The sequence below is a fragment of the Coffea eugenioides genome, chromosome 9, assembly GCF_003713205.1.
Source record: "Coffea eugenioides isolate CCC68of chromosome 9, Ceug_1.0, whole genome shotgun sequence".
NCBI classification, from domain to species: domain Eukaryota; kingdom Viridiplantae; phylum Streptophyta; class Magnoliopsida; order Gentianales; family Rubiaceae; genus Coffea; species Coffea eugenioides.
Genome location: NC_040043.1, coordinates 21,644,443 through 21,668,902, shown reverse-complemented (window position 1 = coordinate 21,668,902; position 24,460 = coordinate 21,644,443). Strand labels below are relative to the sequence as shown.

Sequence of the window (24,460 nt, the reverse complement as noted above, 5' to 3'; positions counted from 1 at the left end):
GATTGAGGTTTGAGGAGTTTTTGTGGGATAGTTAGGGACATAGTGGCACGACACGTCTTCTTTTGTTTTTGTTTTAAACGTGTCACGGTGGATGTAAATATCTTTTGTTCTATGTTCCTTGGCTGTGATAGCCTATGACTATGTGACCTGTTGGCCTGTATATATGACCAGTTTGTTATGTAAATAAAGTGCTTGTTTCTTACGTGTTTACTTGTCTCTAGTTATCTTGTTGCAACGCGATATATGAGTCGTACCTTATCTAGTTATCCTGATTTGTGGCAGGATAGAGCCTTGGAGAGATTCCAGAAATTCTCTCCACCTAAATTCTTAGGAGGACCAGACCCGTATGAGGCTGAGAAGTGGCTTGAGGCCATGATAAATATTTTTACTGCCCTGAACTATACGGAGGAGAGACAGGTTCAATTTGCTGTATTTCAGTTCGAGGGACCAGCTAGGGCCTGGTGGAACGTAGTAAGGGCCAAATGGGAGAGAGAAGGAACTGTATGGACTTGGCTAAACTTTGTGCGGGATTTTAACGAGAAATATCTTCCTCCTATTGTCCAAGAGAAACGAGAGGACGATTTCATTAAACTTCGTCAAGGAATGATGAGTGTAACTGAGTATGAGACTCAGTTTACCAAATTGTCTAAATTCGCTCCCGAGCTGATTGCTACGGAGCCAAGGAAAGTACGGAGGTTTATACAAGGGCTAAATGTGGAATTACAGGAAGCCTTAGCGGCAGCTCAGATCAATACGTTTACGGAGGTCTTGGAAAAGGCCCAAAGGATAGAAACTGCTAGGGCCCACATGAAGAATTTCCACGCCAAACGAAAATGAGGATCTAGTGGAGTTCAAGGGTCTGTGCGTAGTGATCAAAATGCACCACCTGCCAAGTCTGGTCGTGGGGCTGGAGGTGGACGGTTTTCGAGCGCATCTAGGGGAGGCGCTCCGAGAGGAGGTACCCAGAGGGGAGGTGCCCAAAGGGGAGGCCCAGTTGGTAGAGGACAAGGTAGAGGAATTCCGCAGGGAGGCCAGACCTCTACTCCCCGAGTAACATGCGGATATTGTGGAAAACCGAACCATACTAAGGATGAATGTTGGAGAAAGGCTCGGAAGTGCCTAAGATGTGGAAGTACGGAACACCAGATAGTCAACTGCCCGATGATTAGTGACACCCAATCGACTGCCAGGTCAAACCCAAAACCGACCAATGCTGGAGGGGCAAGGTCGAGGGTTCCGGCTAGAGTATATTCGCTGGACCAACAATCCGTGCCTGAACCAACGGAGGTGGTAGAAGGTACGATTCCTGTTTTTCACCGGTTAGCCAGAATTTTGATAGATCCCGGTGCTACTCACTCTTTTGTTGATCCTGCATTCATGTTTGGAATTGATTTGAAAGTTGAAAAGTTACCTTATGACTTAGAGGTAAGAACACCTACGGGTAATCAAATCTTGCTGGCAAATGAGGTGTATAAGAATTGTGATATTTGGGTTGGTGAACGAAAATTGGTAGTGGATCTTATTAGTCTAGCCATTAAGGGGTACGATGTTATCCTAGGTATGGATTGGCTAGCTCATTACCATGCTCGGGTAGATTGTAAGATGAAAGTAGTCAAATTTTGTATACCGGGAGAGGCAACTCTAAAGCTTGATGTGAGGGGTATGATAGCCTCTTCTGCGCTTATTTCCGGTATAAGGGCTAGGAAATTGCTTAGTCGTGGGGCTCGTGGTTATCTAGCTTTTCTAATTAATACTCCGGGAGAAAAGATTAAGGTGGAAGACATGCCAGTAATCAGTGAATACCCGGACGTATTTCCGGAAGAGTTGGAGTCTTTGCCGCCCGAAAGGGAGATTGAATTTAAGGTTGATTTAGTACCTGGAACCACTCCCATCTCTAAAACTCCTTATCGTATGGCACCTGCTGAGCTTAAGGAGTTGAAGGTGCAACTGCAGGACTTGCTAGAACGAGGATTTATTCATGAGAGCGAGTCTCCGTGGGGAGCTCCAGTGTTATTTGTTAAGAAGAAAGACGGGAGTTTAAGGTTGTGCATTGACTATCGAGGATTGAATGCAGTAACCATTAAGAATAAGTATCCTTTGCCCCACATCGATGAGTTGTTTGATCAGTTACAAGGGGCTGTAGTGTTTTCTAAGTTGGATCTGCGACAAGGGTACTATCAGTTGAGAATTAGAAAGGAGGATGTGCCAAAAACGGCATTTAATACTCGATATGGGCATTTTGAGTTCGCAGTGATGCCTTTTGGTTTAACCAATGCCCCAGCGGCATTCATGGGTTTGATGCATCGAGTGTTCAAACCTTACTTGGATAGGTTTGTAGTGGTGTTCATTGATGATATCTTAGTGTATTCGAGGTCAAGGGAGGAGCATGAACAACATTTGCGGATAGTACTACAAACCCTAAGAGAGCACCAATTGTTCGCTAAGTTCAGTAAGTGTGAATTTTGGTTGGAAAGTGTGGCATTTCTAGGTCACATAATTTCGAAAGATGGCCTTGCTGTAGACCCGGCTAAGTGGAAGCGGCCAGAAAATCCTACAGAGGTGCGAAGTTTTCTAGGCTTAGCAGGGTACTACCGCAGATTTATAAAGAATTTCTCGAGAATTGCAGGACCCTTGACTAACTTGACCAAGAAGCAGGGAAAGTATATTTGGGATGTTAAGTGTGAAAGTAGTTTCCAAGAGCTTAAGAAGCAATTAACTGTGGCTCCAGTTTTAGCTTTGCCTAGTGGAAGTGATTGCTATACGGTTTATACCGATGTTTCGAAAGAAGGGCTAGGATGTGTGTTGATGCAGAGTAGGAATGTGATTGCCTATGCATCTCGGAAATTAAAACCTCATGAGCAGAATTATCCGACCCATGATTTAGAGCTTGCAGCTGTAGTATTCGCTTTGAAGAAATGGCGACATTATCTTTATGGTGTAACTTTTGAGGTTTATACGGATCATAAGAGCCTTAAGTATCTGTTTTCTCAAAAGGAGTTAAACCTAAGACAACGTCGGTGGGTAGAGTTCTTAGAGGATTATGATTGTACAATTAACTACCATCCTGGAAAGGCCAACGTTGTAGCAGATGCTTTAAGCCGGAAAGCTCAACTAGCAAGTTCCCTAGTGAGAGAGTGGAGCCTGTTGGAAGATGTCTGTGAGTGGAAACCCCGTTTAGAATCGAAGAGGGTGATTTTTGGAAATATTGAGGTGAAATCGGCATTGATGGAACGAATCAAAGAGGGTCAAGTGAAGGACCCAATGGTACAAAAGTGGATAGGGAAGATGGAAAAAGGGGAGTTACCTAATTTCAATCTAAGTCCTGCTGGAATCCTGAAGTTTCGAAATCGTGTCGTGGTACCTAGGGATGAGGAATTGAAAAAGGAGATTTTGGAGGAATCACATTGCTCTAGGTATACAGTACACCCAGGGAATAATAAGATGTACCGAGATCTTAGAAGTCTGTATTGGTGGGAAAATATGAAGGCGGAAATTGCCCAGTTTGTGCAAAAATGTCTTACGTGCCAACAAGTAAAAGCTGAACATCAAAAGCCGTTAGGTTTGTTACAGCCTTTAGAGATCCCTGAATGGAAATGGGAGCACATAACGATGGATTTTGTGTCAGGATTGCCACGAACACAAAAGGGGCATGATGCAATTTGGGTAATAGTTGATAGATTAACTAAGACTGCACATTTTCTACCAATGAACATGAAATATCCTTTGGAGAAACTTGCTAAACTGTATATGGATGAGGTAGTGAGATTACATGGGGTACCAGTGAATATCGTATCGGATAGAGACCCCAGATTTGTATCTCGATTTTGGCAGAAACTACAAGAGGCTTTAGGGACTAAATTGAGTTACAGTACAGCGTATCATCCACAAACTGATGGACAATCTGAGAGAACCATCCAAACTCTTGAGGATATACTGAGAGCCTGTATTGTGGATTTTAGAGGAAGTTGGAGCCAATACTTAACTTTGGTTGAGTTTGCGTATAACAATAGTTACCATTCCTCTATTCAAATGGCCCCGTATGAAACATTGTATGGACGAAGATGTCGATCTCCAATCCATTGGGAGGAAGTAGGAGAGAGAAAAGTGATAGATCCGACCACAATACCATGGGTTGAGGAAGCGTATGAGAAAGTAAAAATGATTCGCCAGAGGCTTCAAACAGCCCAAAGCCGTCAGAAAAGCTATGCCGATCATAGAAGGAAAGACTTGGAGTTTGAAATGGGGGACAAGGTGTTTCTTCGGATTACACCATTAAAAGGGAAGATCAGATCAGGAAAAGGGAAAAAGTTGCAACCACGATATATAGGACCTTTCAATGTACTTCAGCGAATAGGAAAAGTGGCTTATCGACTTGAGCTACCAGCTAGTTTGTCTAGGATCCATGACGTTTTCCATGTTTCTTTGCTTAAGAAATATCATCCGGATCCAACTCACATTTTGCCACCTGAAGATGTCGAACTTGACGAGTCCCTAACCTATGAAGAACGACCTATTCAAATATTGGATCGAAAGGTGAAGGACCTGAGAACCAAGCAGATTCCTTTAGTAAAGGTTCTGTGGAAGCATCATGAAGTGGAAGAAGCAACTTGGGAGCTAGAAAAAGACATGCAAGAGAAATACCCCGACCTGTTCACGACTAAAGGTATGAATTTCGAGGTCGAAATTCTTTTAAGGGGGAGAGAATGTGAGGACTCGCAAATTCCTTGTATTTTTCCTCAAAAATACCCTTTTATTTGAAAATTAGTATTTATCAAAGGCCACTACCCAAATATTTCACTCTAAGTGTAAATAAACCTAGAAAATAGGGTTTTACGCTTCAGTTTCAAGTTTGGAGCGAAATTAGGGTTTTCGCGATTTTTAGCCGGATGAATTTTCGGTACAGAGTAAGAATTAATTTAGGGATTAAAAGTGACTTTTAAGTGAGAAATAATATGTGACTAGTGGCAAGGATATAAGGTTAGTGAATGGGAAGTAAAAACCCTAGTACGTGAGTTTTTAAGAAAAACGGCGCGATCCGGCGGGTCCCGCGCATTACCGATTGAACGCACTACTTGACCACCATTTTTCTTACCCAACAAGTTTGTTGACTTTTGTACATAATATCTTCTTAAATTGTAGCAAGCTTGACCGAAATTAGTGGCCAAGAAAGGCAAGAAAGAAAGAGAAAAAAAAAAAAGAGGTGGTGGTGGTGACACTTGTCACCACCTCATGGCTTCTTAACCAAGATCATTACCATCCATTTAACTCCAACACTTAGCCAATTTCTTCTTCATTTCTGCTGGTGCTGGCCGAGAGAGAGAGGAGAGAAAACCCAAAGGAAAACATTCCATTTCATCATCAAATCCAACAACTTAGTGAGAAAACAAACAAAGTAAACCGATTAAACTTGTCCTTGAGTGATTAGCTAGTGGCTTGTGGTGTGATTTTTGGAAGAGAAAGCTTGGGCTACTTGTAGTGACTTCTAGTCAAGGTAAGAGAGCTTATCTCTCTAAGTTTTACTTTCAATTTTGTTAAATTAAGCTTGGCAACTTGCTCTTGTGGTGAGATCATGGATGATGAGCATGTTTTAGAAGTTTTCCCCAATTTATTTGATGAACTAGGGCTTGTGGAAATTCTGCCCAAATTGTTGTAAGATGCTTATATGTTGCAATTGAAGTTTTATAAGGTGTTGTGGTAGTGATTAGACCAAGAAATTAAGGAAAGTTGCACTAGAAACTCAAAATTCCAAAATCTGGAAAATTTTCCCAACATTCTGTCCGAATTTGTATCTATGTGATAAAGGCCGAATTGGCCTTAGTTCAAAGAATAAAAGTTGTAGGGAATGGCATTTTATAGGTGCCTACAAAATTTCAGCTCAATCGGAGCAACGTAGGACGTGAAAAGTCCAAAATACCCTTAATGTTCTAAGTATTTCCCAGCAGTCCGTTTCTTCAGTTAAGTCCAGTTTATCGCGTTTGTTGACCAGGATCCATTCTGATTTAGCTCTGGGCCAAAACATTAAAGTTGTAGTGTTCTGAAGTAGCTTCAAAATGCCTCTAAGAACACCTGATTCGGACTTGTGTACACTGAGTTATGACCATTACAGTGTTCTGCGTTTAAATAGCCGACGAATTGGTTTCTGGTTTAGTAATTCGAGAATTTGACCAAGTTACATTAGAAACTGGACTAAGTGACCTTCATTAACATTGTAGCTCTATATCTTAGCTTCGAAAGGGCATAGGTTTCGCCTTAATCCGATAAGCGTAGCCTCGGATAAGTTATTTCCGCTTTTATACGTCAAATCTGTCTTTTGGCTACATGGAATTTCTGCACTTGCTATTGATGTGAATCTTATTATTATGATATTGTGAGCCTATGGAACGGCTCTTGACATAAATTGTTGATATGTATGATGTTGGGTTGTGTTTGAGAAAAATAATGAAGCCTAAATGGCTGGAAAATTAGGTAAACACAAAGGGCATGCTGCCCGAATTTTTACTCGAGGACTAGAAAACTATATTAGCGACTTGAGTGAAGATTAAGTGATTATCACTTGAACTAGCGAGTACCTTTGCTACTATGTGTCTCGAGTGTATATGTTAAGACTTGGCCGAACTTGTACCCTTGAGGAAAAGACTTAATGGCCAATGTAAACTTGAATTTCCTTGTACTTTCAACTCAAGTATTATTTCCAAGCATCTATGTTACAAAACCTTATGATTTGAAAAGCGAGCAAGTTTTCACGAGTGTCTTTCAAATGAATTTCAATTGGTCGATTCTTAATGAACGGAACATTTAAGTTTCGAATTCTACTCGTGTTTCAAAGTTCTCAAACTGAAATTTTCTCGCAGATTTGGACTCCAAACCCGGAGTACCACCTCGACGCGAGAACTAGGAGCACCATTGTGGTGAGTGCTTCCAAATATTCGATTGTACTTGTTACGTGTGCCCCCTACTTGACTTGTATGAATACGTGAAAATGAATGATAGGGCAAGGGTGTACTTTACCGCACTTGCCTTAAAATAACTTGTTCTTGCTATTGGATATACTTGACTTGACTTGAATATACTTGACTTGTTTTACATGTACTTGAAATATATATTGCCTGGAATTCCAGAAACCCTGAGGCTAGTTAATCGAGTCGAGCCGGCAAGGGCCTGGTCGATTAGATAACGAACCCTGGGTCACTAGTTAAGTCGAGTGGATTGTTATCTCCTCGGCGATCCGGTATACTCGAGTATTACCACCCGTGTTTCGTGTGGCGTGCGGGCCCGAAAAAAAAAAGGGGGGTTGATTGGTGGACGGGGATTGGCGTGTAGTGAAGTTTTATTTTGGATTTGTTATTATTTGAAAGTTGACGGAGTGTCGACTACTAATTGATCAAGCTGGAATAGAACCGAGACGTGAATACTGTATCCTTATATATGAATGCGAACATGATATTACTTGGCTAGTTGAAGTACTTTTCCCTTGATTTGACTTGTTTGCTCGCTATTTCACTATTACTATGTTATTCTTCGCTTTGTTGGCCAATTTTATATTTGGAACTTCACTGGGCTTCGGCTCACCCTATTAGTTTGTTTTCCTTACAGGGGTACGAGAGAAGCGTGAGAAGTGTAAAGGCTAGCGTAGTCTAGTTACTTTAGACTTTGTTTTGAATTTTGGTTTTGTACTCGCGCTATTCCTAGAATGGAACATTTTGGTACTTGGATTGTATACTTTTGAACTAGTTTAAGATATCGAGACTTTGTACCCTGAATTCGATCAATGTAAATTATAAGCTTGAATTGTGAATGTTATCTATGGTTCATGGTTGTGTGCACGTGATTCGAGTGAGTGAGTCCTGGCGAGAGCTGGGCAGGCGGTCCGCCGAACCCTCTGGTACGCCTTAGGGGGAGGTGGGGTCGTCACAGGTGGTATCAGAGCCTAGGTTATGATTGATCTAGGTAGATTGAGTGCTTGATATGATAGGCTAGGGTTTTATCCTTGAGTTTAGCCTTTAGCCTTGTTTTCTTCGTGATGCGTACTTACTTTTGCAATGTTATTTGCAAACATAGGTGATGGCGGATGCTGACGCTACCGGGGGTGCGGGGCCGTCCCAGCCCGTACCTACTGACATACCATTGGACGCTCCTACTGGCGAGCCCTATCTGGAGGGGCCCGTCTCACGCGTGATTACATACCAGGAGGTAGGCATGGCCATGGTTCCATTTGGAACCGGGAATCGGACCGGAACCGGACCGTTTGGAACCGGACCAGAACCGGAACCAGAACCGTGGAACCAGAACCGTAGTAGAACCTTGGATAAAGGTTCCGGTTCTGGTTCTCTAAAAAATAGAACCAGAACCAGAACCGCCGGTTCCAGAACCGTTAAAAAAATTAAAAATAATTAATATAAAAAATAATAAAAGTAGAGACATCATGATGATCATCATGATCCACCACAACCTTTTGACCAAGCTCTCAACGGATCCAAGAGGAAAAAATTGCAAAGAAGGGCTCCAAAGAAAAAGCTTGTATTCGAAGAAAAAAAGGGAGCTTCTTCAATTTTTGCTCTCGGGGGCTCTCTACGGAAGAAAGAAACAACCATACGGAACCGGAACCGGAACCGGAACCATAAGGAATCGAAATCAGAACTATGCGGTTCTGGTTCTACCTCTTTGAAGAACCAGAACCGCCGGTTCTGGAACCAGAACCAGAACCATCTTATATGGTGCGGTTCTGGTTCTACCTCTTTGAAGAACCAGAACCGGCGGTTCTGGAACCAGAATCGGCGGTTCTGGAACCGTGGCCATGCCTACCAGGAGGTTCCTGGTGGGCCGGTACAGAGGTGGTCCCCAGCGCGCAAGTTCCGGCGCTGCGATTGCTGGAAGACCTACTCCTATCCTGACCGAGTGGTGCTCGCTGTGGACGACGAGCGGAGGCGATTGGGTAGCACCAATCGTAGGTGCTATACAGAGATAGATCGTCTTCGAGCTACACTACGAGACCAGGGAGTCCGGATCCGAGAGTTGGAGGCCTCGGTTCTGGAGGAGCAGCAGCGGACCGATGCTTTCCGCGAGCAGGCTCAGATGGCGACTGGATGTCTGATGCGAGTAGTTGGAGATGTACGAGATCGGACTGGTCGTATTCTGACTAAGTGTGAGGCGTTAGTTGACGATGTGCTCCAGGACTTGGCCGGAGATGGCCAAGCGCCTGTGGCTCCTGCCGTTCCCGATGCTTCTGAGGAGGATCCTGAGGAGGACTCGGAGGAGGAGTTGAGTGCGTCTTCGGAGTCAGTTGGGTCGGCGTCTAGCCAGACCACTTGTTAGGATTGAGGTTTGAGGAGTTTTTGTGGGATAGTTAGGGACATAGTGGCACGACACGTCTTCTTTTGTTTTTGTTTTAAACGTGTCACGGTGGATGTAAATATCTTTTGTTCTATGTTCCTTGGCTGTGATAGCCTATGACTATGTGACCTGTTGGCCTGTATATATGACCAGTTTGTTATGTAAATAAAGTGCTTGTTTCTTACGTGTTTACTTGTCTCTAGTTATCTTGTTGCAACGCGATATATGAGTCGTACCTTATCTAGTTATCCTGATTTGGGGCAGGATAGAGCCTTGGAGAGATTCCAGAAATTCTCTCCACCTAAATTCTTAGGAGGACCAGACCCGTATGAGGCTGAGAAGTGGCTTGAGGCCATGATAAATATTTTTACTGCCCTGAACTATACGGAGGAGAGACAGGTTCAATTTGCTGTATTTCAGTTCGAGGGACCAGCTAGGGCCTGGTGGAACGTAGTAAGGGCCAAATGGGAGAGAGAAGGAACTGTATGGACTTGGCTAAACTTTGTGCGGGATTTTAACGAGAAATATCTTCCTCCTATTGTCCAAGAGAAACGAGAGGACGATTTCATTAAACTTCGTCAAGGAATGATGAGTGTAACTGAGTATGAGACTCAGTTTACCAAATTGTCTAAATTCGCTCCCGAGCTGATTGCTACGGAGCCAAGGAAAGTACGGAGGTTTATACAAGGGCTAAATGTGGAATTACAGGAAGCCTTAGCGGCAGCTCAGATCAATACGTTTACGGAGGTCTTGGAAAAGGCCCAAAGGATAGAAACTGCTAGGGCCCACATGAAGAATTTCCACGCCAAACGAAAATGAGGATCTAGTGGAGTTCAAGGGTCTGTGCGTAGTGATCAAAATGCACCACCTGCCAAGTCTGGTCGTGGGGCTGGAGGTGGACGGTTTTCGAGCGCATCTAGGGGAGGCGCTCCGAGAGGAGGTACCCAGAGGGGAGGTGCCCAAAGGGGAGGCCCAGTTGGTAGAGGACAAGGTAGAGGAATTCCGCAGGGAGGCCAGACCTCTACTCCCCGAGTAACATGCGGATATTGTGGAAAACCGAACCATACTAAGGATGAATGTTGGAGAAAGGCTCGGAAGTGCCTAAGATGTGGAAGTACGGAACACCAGATAGTCAACTGCCCGATGATTAGTGACACCCAATCGACTGCCAGGTCAAACCCAAAACCGACCAATGCTGGAGGGGCAAGGTCGAGGGTTCCGGCTAGAGTATATTCGCTGGACCAACAATCCGTGCCTGAACCAACGGAGGTGGTAGAAGGTACGATTCCTGTTTTTCACCGGTTAGCCAGAATTTTGATAGATCCCGGTGCTACTCACTCTTTTGTTGATCCTGCATTCATGTTTGGAATTGATTTGAAAGTTGAAAAGTTACCTTATGACTTAGAGGTAAGAACACCTACGGGTAATCAAATCTTGCTGGCAAATGAGGTGTATAAGAATTGTGATATTTGGGTTGGTGAACGAAAATTGGTAGTGGATCTTATTAGTCTAGCCATTAAGGGGTACGATGTTATCCTAGGTATGGATTGGCTAGCTCATTACCATGCTCGGGTAGATTGTAAGATGAAAGTAGTCAAATTTTGTATACCGGGAGAGGCAACTCTAAAGCTTGATGTGAGGGGTATGATAGCCTCTTCTGCGCTTATTTCCGGTATAAGGGCTAGGAAATTGCTTAGTCGTGGGGCTCGTGGTTATCTAGCTTTTCTAATTAATACTCCGGGAGAAAAGATTAAGGTGGAAGACATGCCAGTAATCAGTGAATACCCGGACGTATTTCCGGAAGAGTTGGAGTCTTTGCCGCCCGAAAGGGAGATTGAATTTAAGGTTGATTTAGTACCTGGAACCACTCCCATCTCTAAAACTCCTTATCGTATGGCACCTGCTGAGCTTAAGGAGTTGAAGGTGCAACTGCAGGACTTGCTAGAACGAGGATTTATTCATGAGAGCGAGTCTCCGTGGGGAGCTCCAGTGTTATTTGTTAAGAAGAAAGACGGGAGTTTAAGGTTGTGCATTGACTATCGAGGATTGAATGCAGTAACCATTAAGAATAAGTATCCTTTGCCCCACATCGATGAGTTGTTTGATCAGTTACAAGGGGCTGTAGTGTTTTCTAAGTTGGATCTGCGACAAGGGTACTATCAGTTGAGAATTAGAAAGGAGGATGTGCCAAAAACGGCATTTAATACTCGATATGGGCATTTTGAGTTCGCAGTGATGCCTTTTGGTTTAACCAATGCCCCAGCGGCATTCATGGATTTGATGCATCGAGTGTTCAAACCTTACTTGGATAGGTTTGTAGTGGTGTTCATTGATGATATCTTAGTGTATTCGAGGTCAAGGGAGGAGCATGAACAACATTTGCGGATAGTACTACAAACCCTAAGAGAGCACCAATTGTTCGCTAAGTTCAGTAAGTGTGAATTTTGGTTGGAAAGTGTGGCATTTCTAGGTCACATAATTTCGAAAGATGGCCTTGCTGTAGACCCGGCTAAGTGGAAGCGGCCAGAAAATCCTACAGAGGTGCGAAGTTTTCTAGGCTTAGCAGGGTACTACCGCAGATTTATAAAGAATTTCTCGAGAATTGCAGGACCCTTGACTAACTTGACCAAGAAGCAGGGAAAGTATATTTGGGATGTTAAGTGTGAAAGTAGTTTCCAAGAGCTTAAGAAGCAATTAACTGTGGCTCCAGTTTTAGCTTTGCCTAGTGGAAGTGATTGCTATACGGTTTATACCGATGTTTCGAAAGAAGGGCTAGGATGTGTGTTGATGCAGAGTAGGAATGTGATTGCCTATGCATCTCGGAAATTAAAACCTCATGAGCAGAATTATCCGACCCATGATTTAGAGCTTGCAGCTGTAGTATTCGCTTTGAAGAAATGGCGACATTATCTTTATGGTGTAACTTTTGAGGTTTATACGGATCATAAGAGCCTTAAGTATCTGTTTTCTCAAAAGGAGTTAAACCTAAGACAACGTCGGTGGGTAGAGTTCTTAGAGGATTATGATTGTACAATTAACTACCATCCTGGAAAGGCCAACGTTGTAGCAGATGCTTTAAGCCGGAAAGCTCAACTAGCAAGTTCCCTAGTGAGAGAGTGGAGCCTGTTGGAAGATGTCTGTGAGTGGAAACCCCGTTTAGAATCGAAGAGGGTGATTTTTGGAAATATTGAGGTGAAATCGGCATTGATGGAACGAATCAAAGAGGGTCAAGTGAAGGACCCAATGGTACAAAAGTGGATAGGGAAGATGGAAAAAGGGGAGTTACCTAATTTCAATCTAAGTCCTGCTGGAATCCTGAAGTTTCGAAATCGTGTCGTGGTACCTAGGGATGAGGAATTGAAAAAGGAGATTTTGGAGGAATCACATTGCTCTAGGTATACAGTACACCCAGGGAATAATAAGATGTACCGAGATCTTAGAAGTCTGTATTGGTGGGAAAATATGAAGGCGGAAATTGCCCAGTTTGTGCAAAAATGTCTTACGTGCCAACAAGTAAAAGCTGAACATCAAAAGCCGTTAGGTTTGTTACAGCCTTTAGAGATCCCTGAATGGAAATGGGAGCACATAACGATGGATTTTGTGTCAGGATTGCCACGAACACAAAAGGGGCATGATGCAATTTGGGTAATAGTTGATAGATTAACTAAGACTGCACATTTTCTACCAATGAACATGAAATATCCTTTGGAGAAACTTGCTAAACTGTATATGGATGAGGTAGTGAGATTACATGGGGTACCAGTGAATATCGTATCGGATAGAGACCCCAGATTTGTATCTCGATTTTGGCAGAAACTACAAGAGGCTTTAGGGACTAAATTGAGTTACAGTACAGCGTATCATCCACAAACTGATGGACAATCTGAGAGAACCATCCAAACTCTTGAGGATATACTGAGAGCCTGTATTGTGGATTTTAGAGGAAGTTGGAGCCAATACTTAACTTTGGTTGAGTTTGCGTATAACAATAGTTACCATTCCTCTATTCAAATGGCCCCGTATGAAACATTGTATGGACGAAGATGTCGATCTCCAATCCATTGGGAGGAAGTAGGAGAGAGAAAAGTGATAGATCCGACCACAATACCATGGGTTGAGGAAGCGTATGAGAAAGTAAAAATGATTCGCCAGAGGCTTCAAACAGCCCAAAGCCGTCAGAAAAGCTATGCCGATCATAGAAGGAAAGACTTGGAGTTTGAAATGGGGGACAAGGTGTTTCTTCGGATTACACCATTAAAAGGGAAGATCAGATCAGGAAAAGGGAAAAAGTTGCAACCACGATATATAGGACCTTTCAATGTACTTCAGCGAATAGGAAAAGTGGCTTATCGACTTGAGCTACCAGCTAGTTTGTCTAGGATCCATGACGTTTTCCATGTTTCTTTGCTTAAGAAATATCATCCGGATCCAACTCACATTTTGCCACCTGAAGATGTCGAACTTGACGAGTCCCTAACCTATGAAGAACGACCTATTCAAATATTGGATCGAAAGGTGAAGGACCTGAGAACCAAGCAGATTCCTTTAGTAAAGGTTCTGTGGAAGCATCATGAAGTGGAAGAAGCAACTTGGGAGCTAGAAAAAGACATGCAAGAGAAATACCCCGACCTGTTCACGACTAAAGGTATGAATTTCGAGGTCGAAATTCTTTTAAGGGGGAGAGAATGTGAGGACTCGCAAATTCCTTGTATTTTTCCTCAAAAATACCCTTTTATTTGAAAATTAGTATTTATCAAAGGCCACTACCCAAATATTTCACTCTAAGTGTAAATAAACCTAGAAAATAGGGTTTTACGCTTCAGTTTCAAGTTTGGAGCGAAATTAGGGTTTTCGCGATTTTTAGCCGGATGAATTTTCGGTACAGAGTAAGAATTAATTTAGGGATTAAAAGTGACTTTTAAGTGAGAAATAATATGTGACTAGTGGCAAGGATATAAGGTTAGTGAATGGGAAGTAAAAACCCTAGTACGTGAGTTTTTAAGAAAAACGGCGCGATCCGGCGGGTCCCGCGCATTACCGATTGAACGCACTACTTGACCACCATTTTTCTTACCCAACAAGTTTGTTGACTTTTGTACATAATATCTTCTTAAATTGTAGCAAGCTTGACCGAAATTAGTGGCCAAGAAAGGCAAGAAAGAAAGAGAAAAAAAAAAAAGAGGTGGTGGTGGTGACACTTGTCACCACCTCATGGCTTCTTAACCAAGATCATTACCATCCATTTAACTCCAACACTTAGCCAATTTCTTCTTCATTTCTGCTGGTGCTGGCCGAGAGAGAGAGGAGAGAAAACCCAAAGGAAAACATTCCATTTCATCATCAAATCCAACAACTTAGTGAGAAAACAAACAAAGTAAACCGATTAAACTTGTCCTTGAGTGATTAGCTAGTGGCTTGTGGTGTGATTTTTGGAAGAGAAAGCTTGGGCTACTTGTAGTGACTTCTAGTCAAGGTAAGAGAGCTTATCTCTCTAAGTTTTACTTTCAATTTTGTTAAATTAAGCTTGGCAACTTGCTCTTGTGGTGAGATCATGGATGATGAGCATGTTTTAGAAGTTTTCCCCAATTTATTTGATGAACTAGGGCTTGTGGAAATTCTGCCCAAATTGTTGTAAGATGCTTATATGTTGCAATTGAAGTTTTATAAGGTGTTGTGGTAGTGATTAGACCAAGAAATTAAGGAAAGTTGCACTAGAAACTCAAAATTCCAAAATCTGGAAAATTTTCCCAACATTCTGTCCGAATTTGTATCTATGTGATAAAGGCCGAATTGGCCTTAGTTCAAAGAATAAAAGTTGTAGGGAATGGCATTTTATAGGTGCCTACAAAATTTCAGCTCAATCGGAGCAACGTAGGACGTGAAAAGTCCAAAATACCCTTAATGTTCTAAGTATTTCCCAGCAGTCCGTTTCTTCAGTTAAGTCCAGTTTATCGCGTTTGTTGACCAGGATCCATTCTGATTTAGCTCTGGGCCAAAACATTAAAGTTGTAGTGTTCTGAAGTAGCTTCAAAATGCCTCTAAGAACACCTGATTCGGACTTGTGTACACTGAGTTATGACCATTACAGTGTTCTGCGTTTAAATAGCCGACGAATTGGTTTCTGGTTTAGTAATTCGAGAATTTGACCAAGTTACATTAGAAACTGGACTAAGTGACCTTCATTAACATTGTAGCTCTATATCTTAGCTTCGAAAGGGCATAGGTTTCGCCTTAATCCGATAAGCGTAGCCTCGGATAAGTTATTTCCGCTTTTATACGTCAAATCTGTCTTTTGGCTACATGGAATTTCTGCACTTGCTATTGATGTGAATCTTATTATTATGATATTGTGAGCCTATGGAACGGCTCTTGACATAAATTGTTGATATGTATGATGTTGGGTTGTGTTTGAGAAAAATAATGAAGCCTAAATGGCTGGAAAATTAGGTAAACACAAAGGGCATGCTGCCCGAATTTTTACTCGAGGACTAGAAAACTATATTAGCGACTTGAGTGAAGATTAAGTGATTATCACTTGAACTAGCGAGTACCTTTGCTACTATGTGTCTCGAGTGTATATGTTAAGACTTGGCCGAACTTGTACCCTTGAGGAAAAGACTTAATGGCCAATGTAAACTTGAATTTCCTTGTACTTTCAACTCAAGTATTATTTCCAAGCATCTATGTTACAAAACCTTATGATTTGAAAAGCGAGCAAGTTTTCACGAGTGTCTTTCAAATGAATTTCAATTGGTCGATTCTTAATGAACGGAACATTTAAGTTTCGAATTCTACTCGTGTTTCAAAGTTCTCAAACTGAAATTTTCTCGCAGATTTGGACTCCAAACCCGGAGTACCACCTCGACGCGAGAACTAGGAGCACCATTGTGGTGAGTGCTTCCAAATATTCGATTGTACTTGTTACGTGTGCCCCCTACTTGACTTGTATGAATACGTGAAAATGAATGATAGGGCAAGGGTGTACTTTACCGCACTTGCCTTAAAATAACTTGTTCTTGCTATTGGATATACTTGACTTGACTTGAATATACTTGACTTGTTTTACATGTACTTGAAATATATATTGCCTGGAATTCCAGAAACCCTGAGGCTAGTTAATCGAGTCGAGCCGGCAAGGGCCTGGTCGATTAGATAACGAACCCTGGGTCACTAGTTAAGTCGAGTGGATTGTTATCTCCTCGGCGATCCGGTATACTCGAGTATTACCACCCGTGTTTCGTGTGGCGTGCGGGCCCGAAAAAAAAAAGGGGGGTTGATTGGTGGACGGGGATTGGCGTGTAGTGAAGTTTTATTTTGGATTTGTTATTATTTGAAAGTTGACGGAGTGTCGACTACTAATTGATCAAGCTGGAATAGAACCGAGACGTGAATACTGTATCCTTATATATGAATGCGAACATGATATTACTTGGCTAGTTGAAGTACTTTTCCCTTGATTTGACTTGTTTGCTCGCTATTTCACTATTACTATGTTATTCTTCGCTTTGTTGGCCAATTTTATATTTGGAACTTCACTGGGCTTCGGCTCACCCTATTAGTTTGTTTTCCTTACAGGGGTACGAGAGAAGCGTGAGAAGTGTAAAGGCTAGCGTAGTCTAGTTACTTTAGACTTTGTTTTGAATTTTGGTTTTGTACTCGCGCTATTCCTAGAATGGAACATTTTGGTACTTGGATTGTATACTTTTGAACTAGTTTAAGATATCGAGACTTTGTACCCTGAATTCGATCAATGTAAATTATAAGCTTGAATTGTGAATGTTATCTATGGTTCATGGTTGTGTGCACGTGATTCGAGTGAGTGAGTCCTGGCGAGAGCTGGGCAGGCGGTCCGCCGAACCCTCTGGTACGCCTTAGGGGGAGGTGGGGTCATCACATCGCGAGCCGAGCTTAATATTCTGAGCTCGAGTTCGAGCTCGAGCTCGACTCGAGCTTGACTCGAGCCGCTCGCGAGCGGCTCGATTCGTTTGCAGCCCTACTTGGAATCAATAGACATCCACAAGAAAATGCAACAAATGGTCGTATGAATTCTTCCCCTGCATTCATGGCTACCAACTCATTCGGCAGCTCTTTCCATTTGTATGTCCTGTGACTTGGTCCGGTTCCCCCAACCTCACTTGTATCAGTGTCTTCAATTGGAACGGGACCTTCGTTTGGGATCCCCAGGATTAAACTAATGTCCTTTGATGTTAAAGGCAGCACACCATCTCCATGTACATTGAAAATGCTTAATATCGGATTAAAGTTATCGACTAGCCAGGTAGCTATGCCATTAGAAATCTAGTGACACTGTATGTCTAGCAGTCCTCCAAACCGTATGTCTCTAATCTGTTGCTTCGTTGTTTTATCGATTCATGAAACTAAGCTTGACATCTGCTTTGGCAAGCAACATATAATATACATTTGATTCTACACCATTTTTTAGATATATGCATTAGAAATAAATACAGTTTCATGAAGTGTTTGACGAATCATAACGTGTATTTACCTTAACCTGAACCCGTGCTTTTCGAACTATCGACTTTCCAAGATGTTCCATTTTTTTCTCGTACTCTTCTTTCTCTTTCAAATACTCCTCCTTTTGCTTCCTCACTTCTTCCTTACTCAACTTATTATGTGCTGCTCGGGCAATGTCATTGTACTACATTGAATAAACAAAGTCAAAAGACACGTTAAACTGAACCCAAAACAATTGCTCGTTTCACTATTTTTTCCTTAGCCTGCCCATCAGTTCAATGATTGCAGTGTTTATTTTGCTAGGCCAGCATACCTCTATCACCTTAACACCCTTCACCGAAACCATGCGTTGATACTCTTTCCTGTCCACGTTCAAAACTCCAAAGTTATTTGTGTTATTTAGTAGCATTATTTTTTCCTCAAATTCAATATTCTTATCTGAACTTCATCCATGGATTCAATGATGGGACTGGTTTTGTGACCTCGCTTGTTCCTGCTGTTTGCATTACTTCCTCTCCACCTAAACGATCGTTCCTTTTATTGGTTCTTTGCCTTCCCATCCGACCCCTGCATAATCAACATTGTAATGCATTATAATGATGACAAATCTAACCTGCCATAACCATACACAGAATGATATGTTAGTAGGAATGAATTGTGTAGAATATATTAATACATATTTCAAAGAATGTTTACCCATACCAAGTTGTACAATCCAATCGATTACATTGGATATTCTTAAATTCACACATGCATAATTATTCCGATATTAGGATTTAGCAGTGGATTAACTCAGCTCGAAATATTTGTGATCTACTTCTATCGTTGTCAGGACATACACTAGGGCCCTTAACACTGACTATATTTTCTTAAATCTATATGCAGTTACACTTCATAGGCTCGAGAGTTCGCTTCTTATGTCTAGTTGCCCTCGACTTATACCCGACTCATCAATTCTTATATCAAAATATATTTATGGCAATTAGTCCATAGAGGACTGGTGTAATTTTGAATTTTATTACTATACACTAAGTGAGAGATGCCCACTTCCGCTATTTTATGTGTGTCTTACACCAAGATCCTTGACACCTACTTCGTGTTCCTGGATCTGTACAAAATTGCACTCCATAGGCCTGAAAGCCTGTGTTTTATGCCCAGATGCCCTCTACTTACACCTAATTCATCTATCCTTACCGCTAAAATACATTTGCTTCAGTCAATTCATATAGAGGAGTTGTGTAGAGGTGAATGTTAATGAATGGTTCGAATTGCCACAGGTCATTGTAATAGTACCATTTCTTTAGATTGCTCAATCTCGTGCTGCACCCCACATACATGTATGATTATATATTTGTATATAGGCATAAATCTTAACTTGTTCCAGTACTGATTAATACATAAATAAGTAATATGATTTGTTAGTAGGAATGGAATATATAGAATATCCAATTAAAATATGCAACTCCATAATTCATTTGGGGATTTGGAGCTTGGAAGTCGAATTTTAATATCCATTTTTGAATAGTCTTACCAAAATTTTAAGATTGGATTGGCCACTTATCTGTTTTTTCCTAAGTATCAACAACCCAAGTACAACACCTCCCAAAGTAGCGGTATTTCAAATAGTGCTCACCTATATCGAATTGTACGATCCAGTCGCTTACACCAGATATCCTTAGATTCACACAAGGCACGTGCATATTTACTCTGATATCAGGATTCAGTTGTGGATCAACCCATAAAAAAGTTTATGATTTGCTTCTGTCTTCCGTGAGAGTTACACCATGGTCCTCAACACCAACTCTGTGTTCTCAAATCCGTACGCAGATAGGTTTCATAGGCCCGAGAGCCCACTCTTACCCCTAGTTGCCCTTGACTTACACCTAATTCTTCTACTCTTATGCCAAAATATATTTATGATAGTCACTCCATCCAGAAGAGTGGTGTAATTTAATTTTGTTCTTGTACACTAAGTGAGAAATGCCCACTTCCTCCCTTTTGTGTGTGTCTTATACTAAGGACACTAGGATTCTTGACACTTGTTTAGTGTTCCTGGATCCATACACAGTTGCACTCCATAGGGCCGAGAGCTTGCATTTTACATCCTGTTGCTCTCAACTTACAACCCGATTCACTTACCCTTACACCGAAATACATGTGCGGTAGTCAATCTATCAAGAGTGTGGCATAGAGGAGAACATCAATGAATGGTTGGAAATATCTCGATCGAGTGATCATAGTAGTATCATTTCACTAGTTTACTCAATCTTGTGTGCTACATATCATGCAAATGTATGATCACATGTTCATATATAGGGATAAACCTTTGCTTGTTCCAATACTAATTAATATGTACAATATTAAAATATGTTTTATCAAAATAAATGGGGCCTAGATACATTAAATAATATGTTTATTAAAATAAGTTTTATCAAAATACATATTTTAGTCATATACATATAATATGTTCACTACAATATGATCCACTAATTGGGGACTAGATCTATTTTAGTCATTTATTTAGTGTGATATGTAAGATGTAGGATCTGTTCTTGAAATTAGGTTTGCCTTGGTGGGAAACTCACTATAGTTATAAAAGGTTAAGTTACTCTCATTGAGAATACACTATAAAAGGTTAGGCTGCTTTCATCGATAGTATTAGTGTTGTATTGCTAGGGTAGCTTGCTCCATTGATAGCTACTATGCCAAACTTGGAGCGAAAGAGGGAGAGGAGGCCACCTATGCCAGGCACGCAGACCATAATGTTAAATAGATCAAGATTCTCACACCTCTCAATCTATTTTAGAAGAATGGTATGCATTTATATTATAGTTTTATTCAAATATCTAATATAATTTTGGAAAATATATAAGTGGTATCAGAGTGACCAATATCAGATTTTGAATCATTAAAAGAAAAAGCTAGTAATTAGTAGTTTTGAAGTTTTTAAGAGAACTACAATCACTTTTGATTTTGCTTGCTTGGCTGTTCATAGCTTATTTGGTGTTTTATATTTCATGCCTTTTTTTTAACTAAAATTTTATTTTTATTGATTCCAAGGCAACGTGCGGCAGATACAATAGAAAATAAACTGACTGAGCCCTACCACCTAAAGAGGCACTAGCCTCAGGCCCAGGACTTCCCTAGCATCCATAGCTAGGCAGCCTCGAATTTCCCTTGGGAGCTAATGTACGTAATCAAAGACCATATTAGGACACCCTCGCAGAGCAGCTAACCTGTCGGCAACCAAATTTACCTCGCGGAAGATGTGAAAAAATGAAACAGACACTTGATCCAGGAGACGACGGATTCGTCTTAGCAAATTACAATATGACCAACCCCCCAGAGCCGACGTTTTAACTAGTGACACAAGAACTGCAGAGTCCACCTGTGACACCCCGAAAAAAAATGAGTTTGAGAACCCGGAAATTTTCTAATTTTCTAGGGTTTATTTTTTTAAACGCCCGCCTTTTCTACATTTTCTTGATTAGAAAAATTCCCTAGATAAAGTTATGAGCAAAGATAGTTTTAAAATGATTTTTCTAGTATCGGTTAGTTTTTGAGAAATTAAAAGAGTATTTTGGACGTGGGACTCGCAAGTGCGGTAAATGCATTATATTTTTGACAACTTGTTGGAATTTTGTATTAAGTGATATTATTTTACAATGTGTTAAGATATTTGTATTGGAGAGACAAAAAGATAAGATTAAAACCCTAAAGGACCATTTGTCACAAAACCATTGGACGTTGACTTTTGACCAAGACTTTTCTAACTTTACTAAAACCAATTTGGACCCAATTTCTCTCAATTTTAGCTTGTCTTGGACGAAATTTTGAGAGAAAAAGAGAGAGAAAATCCATCATCTTGCACTTCAATTTCTTGTCCAAATCTTGAGTTCCAACCGATTAAATTGCAAATCACTCCATAAAACTTGCTAGCTAAGGAAGATTGAAGCTCTTGGTGGAGTTGTTTTGGAAGAAAAATCCCTAAGTCATCACCTTTCTTGATATTTGAAGGTATCATGTCTAGCCATCCTTTCTTTGTTCTTGATTATGCTAAATTAGAGACTTGTGATGGCTAAAGAGATGGTTTGATGGATTATATTTTGAGTTGTGGTTGGATGGATGAACTTTTATTATTTTTGGGGACTTTTCTGTTTTAATATGAGTATGATTATGTGGTTATGTATGATGATTGGAAATGATGTTTAATGATTCTAGAAGGTGGAAAAAGTGGAAGATTGCAAGTAAATTCTGTTTTGGAAGAAATCTGGAAAATTAGGGTTCTTGGTTCTTCATTCTGTCCGAAATTTTAGGTCCTATATAGAGGCCGAATTGGCCTTTTATTGAAACATGAAAGTTGTAGGGAATGACATTTTAAAGGTGCCTACAAAATTTCAGGTCAATCGGAGTAGTGTAGAGTGAGAAAAGTCGAAATTATTATTGCTGTTCTGGTTTACCCGAAATTGGGATTTGCGACTGTAATTGGTTGTTTTGGCTGGAATTGCTTCCGAATTGGTTGTTCAGGTCTTCTGATGAAATGTATCCCTGTTTCTTAGCTTTTATCTGGTTTTGGAATTTCTGGATTTCGACTTCGAGAGCCTGAGTTATGATGTTTCCGCTGGAATGCGTTCTGTGAATCTGTTTTTGTGATTCTGGTATAGTTTCTTGCATTTTTGACCTGGTTACACTCGAAACTGGGTTGAGTGACCTTCTGCAATATTGTACCCCTATCTCTTATCTTCGAAACGGTGGGTCTTGCACCTTCATCCGACGATCGTAGTACCTTTGGTGCCATTACCGTAAAATGACGTCAAAACTGTTTTTCTGATTTTGAGCTAAACTTTCATTTCCGGACTTTTCCCTAGCTTGACTTGTACTAGTACTACTTGGAGCTTGCTGAATGGCTATTGGATGAACTTGTTGTTGTGTGTGTACCTTTGGGACTGGCTGAGGATATAATGAAGCCATGATGGCTGGAAAAGTAAGCAAATTCAGGGGAAGTGCTGTCCGAACTTTGAAAGGACTTGATTGCATTGAGTTTGTGATATAAGACTTGGATTTGCACAAGGCAATGTTATATGATGGATGATTTCTGAGCCATGGAGGTGAGTGACCTCAAACTATCTCTAAAGTTATTTATGAATCGTTTCCTGCATTATTTACTTTTGAATTGTTTCCAAAGTTACTTTCGAACCATTTTCTTACATTATTTACCTTTACACTGTTTCCAAAGTTACTTTTGAACTGTTTTCTTGCATATCATGCGTGCTTGCATATGAGTGTTCCTTGTTGGTTGTATTCCTTGATTTATTGGCTTGTTATTGTTGATTGATAATGTGTTAAGTGCTTTCAATGATTGTTAAAACGAGTTTTCTAGGCGAGTGTGTATTTTATCGCACTCGACCTAAATAAATATGAAATTTTCAATGATTAATGATTAAATGCTAGTTGCGCATGAATGTAAGCCGTTTGGCTGAACTGGCCACTGCCCTTCGTTACCGATCGACTCGAGCCAGAAGCGGACTCGGTCGGGCGATATGGTGACCCTGGGTGAATTTGGTATACTCGAGTATTACCTTGTAGTCCGGCTACGTCCGGATGGGTGGAGTCCGGCTACGTCCGGATGGGTGGAGACCGGCCAACGTCCGGAAAAAAAAAAAGATGAACGAATAAAAAGATGAACGAGGGATTATTTATAAAAAATGAACGTATCCTTTTCATGAATGTTACTATCGCTTTCCATTGTGCATGTTTCTTGAATTATCAATACTCCATATTTAATGTTTTGTAAATGCTGTAATCATTTCTGGACTTATCATGTGATTTATGACATCACTGAAAAGAAATATTATTAAACCGATTTGATTACTGATTTTCTGGTTACTCGCTGAGCTTCTAGCTCACCCCAAAAATATTTTATTCCCCTCCACAGGGCTCAAGGCGAAGGCAGGACTTGTTGTGCTTTTTCACGTGAATGGATGGCCTTTATGTTGTACAATTTGGATTTGGAATCATTTTATGTATAGTTGGGAATTGTTTCCGCTGCAATTGTGACATGTAATTATTGGAGACTTGGATGTATATTTGTGGACCATGTGATGTATATTTGAGATTTATATTGCAATTCATTTGAGGACCGTAGTGAACGACTGAGTCTCGGTGAGAGCCGGGCAGGCGGCCCGCCACAGCCTCTGGTTCGCCTTAGGGGGAGGTGGGGCCGTCACAGTTTGTATCAGAGCTTAGGCTTCAGATTTCTGTAGTGTATCCTAGGCTTGAAGTTTAGGATGCCGGACTGTGGGTTTGATTTGACTCTTAGTGTTTACTTGGAATGCTTGAGTGATTTTTGCGGGATGTCTTGACTTGATTGGTGCAAGAGGGAATGTCGAGGACGACATTCTTTTAAGGAGGGGAGTTTGTGACGCCCTGAAAAGTACGAGTGTGAGAACCCGAAAAAATTTCTAATTTTCTAGGGTTATTTTATTTAATCGCCCGCCTTTTCTACATTTTCTTGATTAGAAAATTTCCCCAGATAAAGTTTATGAGCAAAGATAGTTTTAAAATGATTTTTCTAGTATCGGTTAGTTTTTGAGAAATTAAGAGCGTATTTTGAACGTGGGACCCGCAAGTGCGGTAAACGCAATATATTTTTGAC

The 24,460-nt window shown here is 41.0% G+C and overlaps 2 protein-coding genes across 2 annotated transcripts; both read left to right on the top strand.

Annotated features, from left to right (window-relative positions):
• The first annotated feature begins 243 nt into the window (after nt 1–243).
• On the top strand, nt 244–837 carry LOC113782360. The gene has a single exon (XM_027328253.1). The coding sequence runs from the start codon at nt 244–246 to the stop codon at nt 835–837; it is 594 nt and encodes a 197-aa protein (XP_027184054.1).
• An 8,718-nt stretch (nt 838–9,555) lies between these two features.
• LOC113782359 lies at nt 9,556–10,149 on the top strand. Its single transcript, XM_027328252.1, has one exon. The coding sequence runs from the start codon at nt 9,556–9,558 to the stop codon at nt 10,147–10,149; it is 594 nt and encodes a 197-aa protein (XP_027184053.1).
• The last annotated feature ends 14,311 nt before the right edge of the window (nt 10,150–24,460 follow it).